This window comes from Salmo salar, chromosome ssa16, assembly GCF_905237065.1.
Source record: "Salmo salar chromosome ssa16, Ssal_v3.1, whole genome shotgun sequence".
NCBI lineage: Eukaryota > Metazoa > Chordata > Actinopteri > Salmoniformes > Salmonidae > Salmo > Salmo salar.
Genome location: NC_059457.1, coordinates 96,394,894 through 96,409,055, shown reverse-complemented (window position 1 = coordinate 96,409,055; position 14,162 = coordinate 96,394,894). Strand labels below are relative to the sequence as shown.

The window sequence follows — 14,162 nt, the reverse complement described above, 5'->3', positions numbered from 1 at the left end:
ACCACTATAACTATACCACTATAACTATACCACTATAACTATACCACTATATCTATACCACTATACCACTATAACTATACGACTATATCTATACCACTATAACTATACCACTATACCACTATAACTATACCACTATAACTATACCACTATACCAATATATCTATACCACTATAACTATACCACTATATCTATACCACTATATCTCTACCACTATATCTATACCACTATAACTATACCACTATAACTATACCACTATATCTATACCACTATAACTATACCACTATACCACTATACCACTATAACTATACCACTATAACTATACCACTATACCAATATATCTATACCACTATAACTATACCACTATATCTATACCACTATAACTATACCACTATAACTATACCACTATATCTATACCACTATAACTATACCACTATACCACTATAACTATACCACTATATCTATACCACTATAACTATACCACTATAACTATACCACTACAACTATACCACTATACCACTATAACTATACCACTATAACTATACCACTATACCACTATATCTATACCACTATATCTATACCACTATAACTATACCACTATAACTATACCACTATAACTATACCACTATAACTATACCACTATACAACTATACCACTATAACTATACCACTATAACTATACCACTATAACTATACCACTATACCACTATAACTATACCACTATAACTATACCACTATACCACTATAACTATACCACTATACCACTATATCTATACCACTATAACTATACCACTATACCACTATAACTATACCACTATATCTATACCACTATAACTATACCACTATAACTATACCACTATAGCACTATAACTATACCACTATAACTATACCACTATAACTATACCACTATATCTATACCACTATAACTATACCACTATAACTATACCACTATAACTATACCACTATACCACTATACACACTATACCACTATACACTATACCACTATAACTATACCACTATATCTATACCACTATAACTATACCACTATAACTATACCACTATAACAATACCACTATACCACTATATCTATACCACTATAACTATACCACTATAACTATACCACTACCACTATACCACTATACCACTATATCTATACCACTATATCTATACCACTATACCACTATAACTATACCACTATAACTATACCACTATATCTATACCACTATAACTATACCACTATAACTATACCACTATAACTATACCACTATAACTATACCACTATACCACTATAACTATACCACTATAACTATACCACTATACCACTATAACTATACCACTATAACTATACCACTATAACTATACCACTATACCACTATAACTATACCACTATAACTATACCACTATAACTATACCACTATAACTATACCACTATATCTATACAACTATACCACTATAACTATACACCACTAACTATACCACTATAACTATACCACTATAACTATACCACTATACCACTATAACTATACCACTATAACTATACCACTATAACTATACCACATAACTATACCACTATAACTATACCACTATAACTATACCACTATAACTATACCACTATAACTATACCACTATAACTATACCACTATACCACTATAACTATACCACTATATCTATACCACTATAACTATACCACTATAACTATACCACTATAACTATACCACTATAACTATACCACTATACCACTATAACTATACCACTATATCTATACCACTATAACTATACCACTATAACTATACCACTATAACTATACCACTATACCACTATAACTATACCACTATAACTATACCACTATAACTATACCACTATATCTATACCACTATAACTATACCACTATAACTATACCACTATACCACTATAACTATACCACTATAACTATACCACTATAACTATACCACTATACCACTATATCTATACCACTATAACTATACCACTATAACTATACCACTATATCTATACCACTATAACTATACCACTATAACTATACCACTATAACTATACCACTATACCACTATAACTATACCACTATATCTATACCACTATAACTATACCACTATAACTATACCACTATACCACTATAACTATACCACTATAACTATACCACTATAACTATACCACTATAACTATACCACTATACCACTATAACTATACCACTATAACTATACCACTATAACTATACCACTATAACTATACCACTATAACTATACCACTATAACTATACCACTATATCTATACCACTATAACTATACCACTATAACTATACCACTATAACTATACCACTATATCTATACCACTATAACTATACCACTATAACTATACCACTATAACTATACCACTATATCTATACCACTATAACTATACCACTATAACTATACCACTATAACTATACCACTATACCACTATAACTATACCACTATAACTATACCACTATACCACCATAACTATACCACTATAACTATACCACTATAACTATACCACTATAACTATACCACTATACCACTATACCACTATAACTATACCACTATAACTATACCACTATAACTATACCACTATAACTATACCACTATAACTATACCACTATATCTATACCACTATAACTATAACCACTATATCTATACCACTATAACTATACCACTATATCTATACCACTATAACTATACCACTATAACTATACCACTATAACTATACCACTATAACTATACCACTATACCACTATATCTATACCACTATAACTATACCACTATAACTATACCACTATAACTATACCACTATACCACTATATCTATACCACTATACCTATACCACTATAACTATACCACTATAACTATACCACTATAACTATACCACTATAACTATACCACTATACACTATACCACTATAACTATACCACTATATCTATACCACTATAACTATACCACTATAACTATACCACTATACACCATAACTATACCACTATAACTATACCACTATAACTATACCACTATACACTATACCACTATACCACTATAACTATACCACTATAACTATACCACTATACCACTATAACTATACCACTATAACTATACCACTATACCATAACTATACCACTATAACTATACCACTATAACTATACCACTATACCACTATAACTATACCACTATAACTATACCACTATACCACTATAACTATACCACTATAACTATACCACTATAACTATACCACTATAACTATACCACTATAACTATACCACTATAACTATACCACTATAACTATACCACCATAACTATACCACTATAACTATACCACTATATCTATACCACTATATCTATACCACTATAACTATACCACTATAACTATACCACTATAACTATACCACTATAACTATACCACTATACCACTATAACTATACCACTATAACTATACCACTATACCACTATAACTATACCACTATAACTATACCACTATAACAATACCACTATACCACTATATCTATACCACTATAACTATACCACTATAACTATACCACTACCACTATACCACTATACCACTATATCTATACCACTATATCTATACCACTATACCACTATAACTATACCACTATAACTATGCCACTATACCACTATAACTACACCACTATAACTATACCACTATACCACTATAACTATACCACTATATCTATACCACTATAACTATACCACTATAACTATACCACTATATCTATACCACTATACCACTATAACTATACGACTATATCTATACCACTATAACTATACCACTATACCACTATAACTATACCACTATAACTATACCACTATACCAATATATCTATACCACTATAACTATAACACTATATCTATACCACTATATCTCTACCACTATATCTATACCACTATAACTATACCACTATAACTATACCACTATATCTATACCACTATAACTATACCACTATACCACTATACCACTATAACTATACCACTATAACTATACCACTATACCAATATATCTATACCACTATAACTATACCAATATATCTATACCACTATAACTATACCACTATATCTATACCACTATAACTATACCACTATATCTATACCACTATAACTATACCACTATACCACTATAACTATACCACTATATCTATACCACTATAACTATACCACTATAACTATACCACTACAACTATACCACTATAACTATACCACTATAACTATACCACTATACCACTATATCTATACCACTATAACTATACCACTATAACTATACCACTATAACTATACCACTATAACTATACCACTATAACTATACCACTATATCTATACCACTATAACTATACCACTATAACTATACCACTATATCTATACCACTATAACTATACCACTATAACTATACCACTATAGCACTATAACTATACCACTATAACTATACCACTATAACTATACCACTATAACTATACCACTATAACTATGCCACTATACCACTATAACTACACCACTATAACTATACCACTATAACTATACCACTATATCTATACCACTATAACTATACTACTATAACTATACCACTATAACTATACCACTATACCACTATAACTATACCACTATATCTATACCACTATAACAATACCACTATACCACTATATCTATAGCACTATAACTATACCACTACCACTATACCACTATATCTATACCACTATATCTATACCACTATACCACTATAACTATACCACTATAACTATACCACTATAACTATACCACTATATCTATACCACTATACCACTATAACTATACGACTATATCTATACCACTATAACTATACCACTATAACTATACCACTATAACTATACCACTATACCAATATATCTATACCACTATAACTATACCACTATATCTATACCACTATACCACTATAACTATACCACTATATCTATACCACTATAACTATACCACTATACCACTATAACTATACCACTATAACTATACCACTATATCTATACCACTATAACTATACCACTATATCTATACCACTATAACTATACCACTATAACTATACCACTATATCTATACCACTATAACTATACCACTATACCACTATAACTATACCACTATAACTATACCACTATAACTATACCACTATATCTATACCACTATAACTATACCACTATACCACTATAACTATACCACTATAACTATACCACTATACCACTATAACTATACCACTATACCACTATAACTATACCACTATAACTATACCACTATACCACTATAACTATACCACTAAAGCTATACCACTATATCTATACCACTATATCTATACCACTATACCACTATAACTATACCACTATATCTATACCACTATAACTATACCACTATAACTATACCACTATAACTATACCACTATATCTATACCACTATACCACTATAACTATACCACTATACCACTTTAACTATACCACTATAACTATACCACTATACCACTATAACTATACCACTATAACTATACCACTATACCACTATAACTATACCACTATATCTATACCACTATATCTATACCACTATAACTATACCACTATAACTATACCACTATATCTATACCACTATAACTATACCACTATATCTATACCACTATATCTATACCACTATAACTATACCACTATATCTATACCACTATAACTATACCACTATACCACTATAACTATACCACTATATCTATACCACTATAACTATACCACTATACCACTGTAACTATACCACTATAACTATACCACTGTAACTATACCACTATAACTATACCACTATAACTATACCACTATACCACTATATCTATACCACTATAACTATACCACTATATCTATACCATAATAACTATACCACTATAACTATACCACTATAACTATACCACTATAACTATACCACTATACCACTATATCTATACCACTATAACTATACCACTATATCTATACCACTATAACTATACCACTATAACTATACCACTATACCACTATAACTATACCACTATAACTATACCACTATAACTATACCACTATAACTATACCACTATACCACTATAACTACACCACTATAACTATACCACTATAACTATACCACTATAACTATACCACTATAACTATACCACTATACCACTATAACTACACCACTATAACTATACCACTATAACTATACCACTATAACTATACCACTATATCTATACCACTATATCTATACCTCTATAACTATACCACTATAACTATACCACTATAACAATACCACTATACCACTATATCTATACCACTATACCACTATAACTATACCACTATAACTATACCACTATAACTATACCACTATAACTATACCACTATAACTATACCACTATATCTATACCACTATACCACTATAACTATACCACTATAACTATACCACTATAACTATACCACTATATCTATACCACTATACCAATATATCTATACCACTATAACTATACCACTATAACTATACCACTATACCACTATAACTATACGACTATATCTATACCACTATAACTATACCACTATAACTATACCACTATAACTATACCACTATACCAATATATCTATACCACTATAACTATACCACTATATCTATACCAATATATCTATACCACTATATCTATACCACTATAACTATACCACTATAACTATACCACTATATCTATACCACTATAACTATACCACTATACCACTATACCTATACCACTATATCTATACCACTATAACTATACCACTATACCACTATAACTATACCACTATAACTATACCACTATATCTATACCACTATACCACTATACCACTATAACTATACCACTATACCACTATAACTATACCACTATAACTATACCACTATAACTATACCACTATATCTATACCACTATAACTATACCACTATATCTATACCACTATAACTATACCACTATACCACTATAACTATACCACTATACCACTATAACTATACCACTATATCTATACCACTATATCTATACCACTATAACTATACCACTATATCTATACCACTATAACTATACCACTATACCACTATAACTATACCACTATACCACTATAACTATACCACTATAACTATACCACTATATCTATACCACTATAACTATACCACTATAACTATACCACTATAACTATACCACTATACCACTATAACTATACCACCATAACTATACCACTATAACTATACCACTATAACTATACCACTATACGACTATAACTATACCACTATATCTATACCACCATAACTATACCACTATACCACTATAACTATACCACTATAACTATACCACTATAACTATACCACTATAACTATACCACTATAACTATACCACTATAACTATACCACTATAACTATACCACTATAACTATACCACCATAACTATACCACTATAACTATACCACTATAACTATACCACTATACCACTATAACTATACCACTATAACTATACCACTATATCTATACCACCATAACTATACCACTATACCACTATAACTATACCACTATAACTATACCACTATAACTATACCACTATAACTATACCACTATAACTATACCACTATAACTATACCACTATAACTATACCACTATACCACTATATCTATACCACTATACCACTATAACTATACCACTATAACTATACCACCATAACTATACCACTATAACTACACCACTATATCTATACCACTATAACTATACCACTATAACTATACCACTATAACTATACCACTATAACTATACCACTATAACTATACCACTATAACTATACCACTATAACTATACCACTATAACTATACCACTATATCTATACCACTATACCACTATAACTATACCACTATATCTATACCACTATAACTATACCACTATAACTATACCACTATAACTATACCACTATAACTATACCACTATACCACTATATCTATACCACTATATCTATACCACTATAACTATACCACTATAACTATACCACTATACCACTATAACTATACCACCATAACTATACCACTATAACTATACCACTATAACTATACCACTATATCTATACCACTATATCTATACCACTATACCACTATATCTATACCACTATAACTATACCACTATAACTATACCACTATAACTATACCACTATAACTATACCACTATATCTATACCACTATAACTATACCACTATAACTATACCACTATAACTATACCACTATAACTATACCACTATACCACTATATCTATACCACTATAACTATACCACTATAACTATACCACTATACCACTATATCTATACCACTATACCACTATAACTATACCACTATAACTATACCACTATATCTATACCACTATAACTATACCACTATATCTATACCACTATATCTATACCACTGTGAGGGTTAGGGTTACCAGGTATTAACTGTGAGGGTTAGGGTTACCAGGTATTAACTGTGAGGGTTAGGGTTACCAGGTATTAACTGTGAGGGTTAGGGTTACCAGGTATTAACTGTGAGGGTTAGGGTTACCAGGTATTAACTGTGAGGGTTAGGGTTACCAGGTATTAACTGTGAGGGTTAGGGTTACCAGGTATTAACTGTGAGGGTTAGGGTTACCAGGTATTAACTGTGAGGGTTAGGGTTACCAGGTATTAACTGTGAGGGTTAGGGTTACCAGGTATTAACTGTGAGGGTTAGGGTTACCAGGTATTAACTGTGAGGGTATTACCGAACCCTGAGTTCTTAATAAATACACCATTGTGTTTTGATACATTTATTAAAATGTTTTTGTTTTGTGTCAAACCTGTAGTGTTCATCATATTAACATAGCAGAGGTCAGAGTTCACCCTTACAGAGCATAGCAGAGGTCAGAGTTCACCCTTACAGAGCATAGCAGAGGTCAGAGTTCACCCTTACAGAACACTGAAACAGACAGTCCCTGACACACACTTCAGGGCCTGCATGGCACCCACCCACACACCCACCCACCCACCCACACACATCCACACGGGACAGATTCACAAGACAGGGTAAAACCAGTTCCAGCATGATTCAGAAGGTTTGCTTTAAAAGACAGAGTTGGATTCCGAGCAGACAGAATTGTGGGAATCGGAGTTTCTCTGTTGAAAGAGTGAGGTGTAGTTCGTCCATTTCTGAACAGATCCATCCTGCTTCTCTTGATGTCGTCCCAGAATCCCAGTGTTCTCTGGCGATTAGTCCCTCAGTCCTGTCTGGCGATTAGTCCCTCAGTCCTGTCTGGCAATTAGTCCCTCAGTCCTGTCTGGCGATTAGTCCCTCAGTCCTGTCTGGCGATTAGTCCCTCAGTCCTGTCTGGCGATTGTAGTCCCCCCCAGTCCTGTCTGGCGATTAGTCCCTCAGTCCTGTCTGGCGATTGTAGCCCCCCCAGTCCTGTCTGGTGATTGTAGTCCTCCCCAGTCCTGTCTGGTGATTGTAGTCCCCCCAGTCCTGTCTGGTGATTGTAGTCCCCCCAGTCCTGTCTGGTGATTGTAGTCCTCCCCAGTCCTGTCTGGTGATTGTAGTCCTCCCCAGTCCTGTCTGGTGATTGTAGTCCCCCCCAGTCCTGTCTGGCGATTGTAGCCCCCCCAGTCCTGTCTGGTGATTGTAGTCCTCCCCAGTCCTGTCTGGTGATTGTAGTCCCCCCCAGTCCTGTCTGGTGATTGTAGTCCCAGTCCTGTCTGGCGATTGTAGTCCCCCAGTCCTGTCTGGCGATTGTAGTCCCAGTCCTGTCTGGTGATTGTAGTCCCCCCAGTCCTGTCTGGTGATTGTAGTCCCCCCAGTCCTGTCTGGTGATTGTAGTCCCCCCAGTCCTGTCTGGCGATTGTAGTCCCCCCAGTCCTGTCTGGTGATTGTAGTCCCCCAGTCCTGTCTGGTGATTGTAGTCCCCCAGTCCTGTCTGGTGATTGTAGTCCCCCCCAGTCCTGTCTGGTGATTGTAGTCCCCCCCAGTCCTGTCTGGTGATTGTAGTCCCAGTCCTGTCTGGCGATTGTAGTATCCCCAGTCCTGTCTGGTGATTGTAGTCCCAGTCCTGTCTGGCGATTGTAGTCCCCCCAGTCCTGTCTGGCGATTGTAGTCTCCCCCAGTCCTGTCTGGTGATTGTAGTCCCCCCCAGTCCTGTCTGGTGATTATAGTCCCAGTCCTGTCTGGCGATTAGTCCCTCAGTCCTGTCTGGTGATTGCAGTCCTCCCCAGTCCTGTCTGGTGATTGTAGTCCCCCAGTCCTGTCTGGTGATTGTAGTCCCCCCAGTCTTGTCTGGTGATTGTAGTCCCAGTCCTGTCTGGTGATTGTAGTCTCCCCAGTCCTGTCTGGTGATTGTAGTCCCCCCAGTCCTGTCTGGTGATTGTAGTATCCCCAGTCCTGTCTGGTGATTGTAGTATCCCCAGTCCTGTCTGGTGATTGTAGTATCCCCAGTCCAGTCCGGTGATTGTAGTCCCCCCAGTCCTGTCTGGTGATTGTAGTCCTCCCCAGTCCTGTCTGGTGATTGTAGTCCTCCCCAGTCCTGTCTGGTGATTGTAGTCCTCCCCAGTCCTGTCTGGTGATTGTAGTCCCCCCAGTCCTGTCTGGTGATTGTAGTCCCAGTCCTGTCTGGTGATTGCAGTCACCCCAGTCCTGTCTGGTGATTGCAGTCCCCCCAGTCCTGTCTGGTGATTGTAGTCCCCCCAGTCCTGTCTGGTGATTGTAGTCCCAGTCCTGTCTGGTGATTGCAGTCACCCCAGTCCTGTCTGGTGATTGCAGTCCCCCCAGTCCTGTCTGGTGATTGTAGTATCCCCAGTCCTGTCTGGTGATTGTAGTATCCCCAGTCCTGTCTGGTGATTGTAGTCCCAGTCCAGTCCGGTGATTGTAGTCCCACCAGTCCTGTCTGATGATTGTAGTCCCAGTCCTGTCTGGTGATTATAGTCCCAGTCCTGTCTGGTGATTGTAGTCCTCCCCAGTCCTGTCTGGTGATTGTAGTCCCCCCAGTCCTGTCTGGTGATTGTAGTCCCAGTCCTGTCTGGTGATTGCAGTCACCCCAGTCCTGTCTGGTGATTGCAGTCCCCCCAGTCCTGTCTGGTGATTGTAGTCCCCCCAGTCCTGTCTGGTGATTGTAGTATCCCCAGTCCTGTCTGGTGATTGTAGTCCCAGTCCAGTCCGGTGATTGTAGTCCCACCAGTCCTGTCTGATGATTGTAGTCCCAGTCCTGTCTGGTGATTATAGTCCCAGTCCTGTCTGGTGATTGTAGTCCCCCCAGTCCTGTCTGGTGATTGTAGTCCCCCCCAGTCCTGTCTGGTGATTGTAGTCCCAGTCCTGTCTGGTGATTGTAGTCCCCCCAGTCCTGTCTGGTGATTGTAGTCCCAGTCCAGTCCGGTGATTGTAGTCCCAGTCCAGTCCGGTGATTGTAGTCCCAGTCCAGTCCGGTGATTGTAGTCCCAGTCCAGTCCGGTGATTGATTTGAGGAGAGGGTTGTTGTCCGATAGATTCCTCTACTAAATAGACTGTTTACAGACTGAATAAAATATTGACTTGGTGTCCATTTATAAGTGCAACACAGAGATTATATTAAAAAATGAAACAAGAATACAACAGAAGGGTTAAAAACAAACGAAAGCACCTAAAAGCTGTATCCTTTTGCACAATTTAAATCATGATACAAAAAAGGGGGGGGGACACAAACAATGAACAGCGCATGTAAAAAGTGGAAGTGGATAATTGAGTCTTTAAGACCATAGTTAGTCATTTCTGAAGCAAACTCCTTCTGGTGCTGAAAGACAGAGAAAATACAATGATTGTTTTACATTCTCAGAGCAGCCTCCCTCATGGTCACAGACTGGGATTAACTGGAGTAGACGACTAAAACCCACTAAACACACAGACAAATGGAACGACGACTAAACCCCAGTAAACACACAGACAAATGGAATGACTAAACCCCAGTAAACACACAGACTAATGGAACCACGAGGAAGGGACGGCTGCATAGCTGGATTCAATTTAAAGCGAAAATCATCAAAAGACGCAAAGCGAGAGACAGAAACTGGACCGACTGCGGTTACAACACTCTGGATCGCTTCCTGCTGCCGTTACCCGGGAAACACTTCGCTTTCTGTTGTCATAGCAACACGACTGTCTGTGTTGTCCCTTCCCGAAAGGTCAGAGTTCAGAGGCGGGTGTCGCTGGGTTCAGAGGTCAGATAGACAGCGGAGCTGGACTTGGGTCGGGCCTGACCTTCTCCCCTGTTGTTGTTCACCTCTGACCCCCTGGTATCCGTGGAGATGACCCAGGTGGCTGGTCGCCAGCGCTTCAGGGAGTACGGAGTCTTCACACGCTTCTTAATCTTCTCCCCTGTTCCCTGGACCAACACCTCCCCTGGAACACAAACACAGGGTTGGGGTCAGGCTGAGAGGGTTAGGGTCAGGCCGTGAGAATTAGGGTCAGGCCGAGAGGGTTAGGGTCAGGCCGTGAGGGTTAAGGTCAGGCCGAGAGGGTTAGGGTCAGGCCGAGAGGGTTAAGGTCAGGCTGAGGGTTAGGGTCAGGCCGTGAGGGTTAAGGTCAGGCCGTGAGGGTTAAGGTCAGGCTGAGGGTTAGGGTCAGGCCGTGAGGGTTAGGGTCAGGCCGTGAGGGTTAGGGTCAGGCCGAGAGGGTTAGGGTCAGGCCGTGAGGGTTAAGGTCAGGCCGAGAGGGTTAGGGTCAGGCCGAGAGGGTTAGGGTCAGGCCGAGAGGGTTAGGGTCAGGCCGAGAGGGTTAGGGTCAGGCCGTGAGGGTTAGGGTCAGGCCGAGAGGGTTAAGGTCAGACTGTGAGGGTTAAGGTCAGGCCGAGAGGGTTAGGGTCAGGCCGTGAGGGTTAGGGCCAGGCCGTGAGGGTTAGGGCCAGGCCGTGAGGGTTAAGGTCAGGCCGTGAGGGTTAAGGTCAGGCCGAGAGGGTTAGGGTCAGGCCGAGAGGGTTAGGGTCAGGCCGTGAGGGTTAGGGTCAGGCCGTGAGGGTTAGGGTCAGGCCGTGAGGGTTAAGGTCAGGCCGTGAGGGTTAAGGTCAGGCCGTGAGGGTTAAGGTCAGGCCGAGAGGGTTAGGGTCAGACTGTGAGGGTTAAGGTCAGGCCGAGGGGTTAGGGTCAGGCCGTGAGGGTTAAGGTCAGGCCGTGAGGGTTAAGGTCAGGCCGTGAGGGTTAAGGTCAGGCCGTGAGGGTTAAGGTCAGGCCGTGAGGGTCAAGGTCAGGCCGAGAGGGTCAGGGTCAGGCCGAGAGGGTTAGGGTCAGGCCGTGAGGGTTAAGGTCAGGCCGTGAGGGTTAGGGTCAGGCCGTGAGGGTTAAGGTCAGACCGTGAGGGTCAGACTGTGAGGGTTAGGGTCAGGCCGTGAGGGTTAGGGTCAGGCCGTGAGGGTTAAGGTCAGGCCGAGAGGGTTAAGGTCAGGCTGTGAGGGTTAGGGTCAGGCCGAGAGGGTTAAGGTCAGGCCGAGAGGGTTAGGGTCAGACTGTGAGGGTTAAGGTCAGGCCGAGAGGGTTAGGGTCAGGCCGAGAGGGTTAAGGTCAGGCCGAGAGGGTTGGGGTCAGACTGTGAGGGTTAAGGTCAGGCCGAGAGGGTTAGGGTCAGGCCGTGAGGGTTAGGGCCAGACCGTGAGGGTTAGGGCCAGACCGTGAGGGTTAGACTGTGAGGGTCAGGCCGTGAGGGTTAAGGTCAGGCCGAGAGGGTTAAGGTCAGGCCGTGAGGGTTAGGGTCAGGCCGTGAGGGTTAAGGTCAGGCCGTGAGGGTTAGGGTCAGGCCGTGAGGGTTAGGGCCAGACCGTGAGGGTTAGGGCCAGACCGTGAGGGTTAGACTGTGAGGGTCAGGCCGTGAGGGTTAGGGTCAGGCCGTGAGGGTTAGGGTCAGGCCGTGAGGGTTAGGGTCAGGCCGTGAGGGTTAGACCGTGAGGGTTAAGGTCAGGCCGTGAGGGTTAGGGTCAGGCCGCGAGGGTTAGGGTTAGGCCGTGAGGGTTAGGGTCAGACCGTGAGGGTTAGGGTCAGGCCGTGAGGGTTAGGGTCAGGCCGTGAGGGTTAGGGTCAGGCCGTGAGGGTTAGGGTCAGGCCGTGAGGGTTAGGGCCAGGCCGTGAGGGTTAGGGTCAGGCCGTGAGGGTTAGGGTCAGGCCGTGAGGGTTAGGCTC

The 14,162-nt window shown here is 39.8% G+C and overlaps 1 protein-coding gene across 1 annotated transcript in view; it reads right to left on the bottom strand.

Annotated features, from left to right (window-relative positions):
* Nucleotides 1–10,786: 10,786 nt before the first annotated feature.
* LOC106591870 (bone morphogenetic protein receptor type-2) overlaps nt 10,787–14,162 on the bottom strand; it is an 81,516-nt gene continuing 78,140 nt past the window's right edge. Inside the window, 1 exon segment of the mRNA XM_045698445.1 lies at nt 10,787–12,396. Within this exon segment, the coding sequence (XP_045554401.1) occupies nt 12,188–12,396 (209 nt within the window). The 3' untranslated portion in view covers nt 10,787–12,187.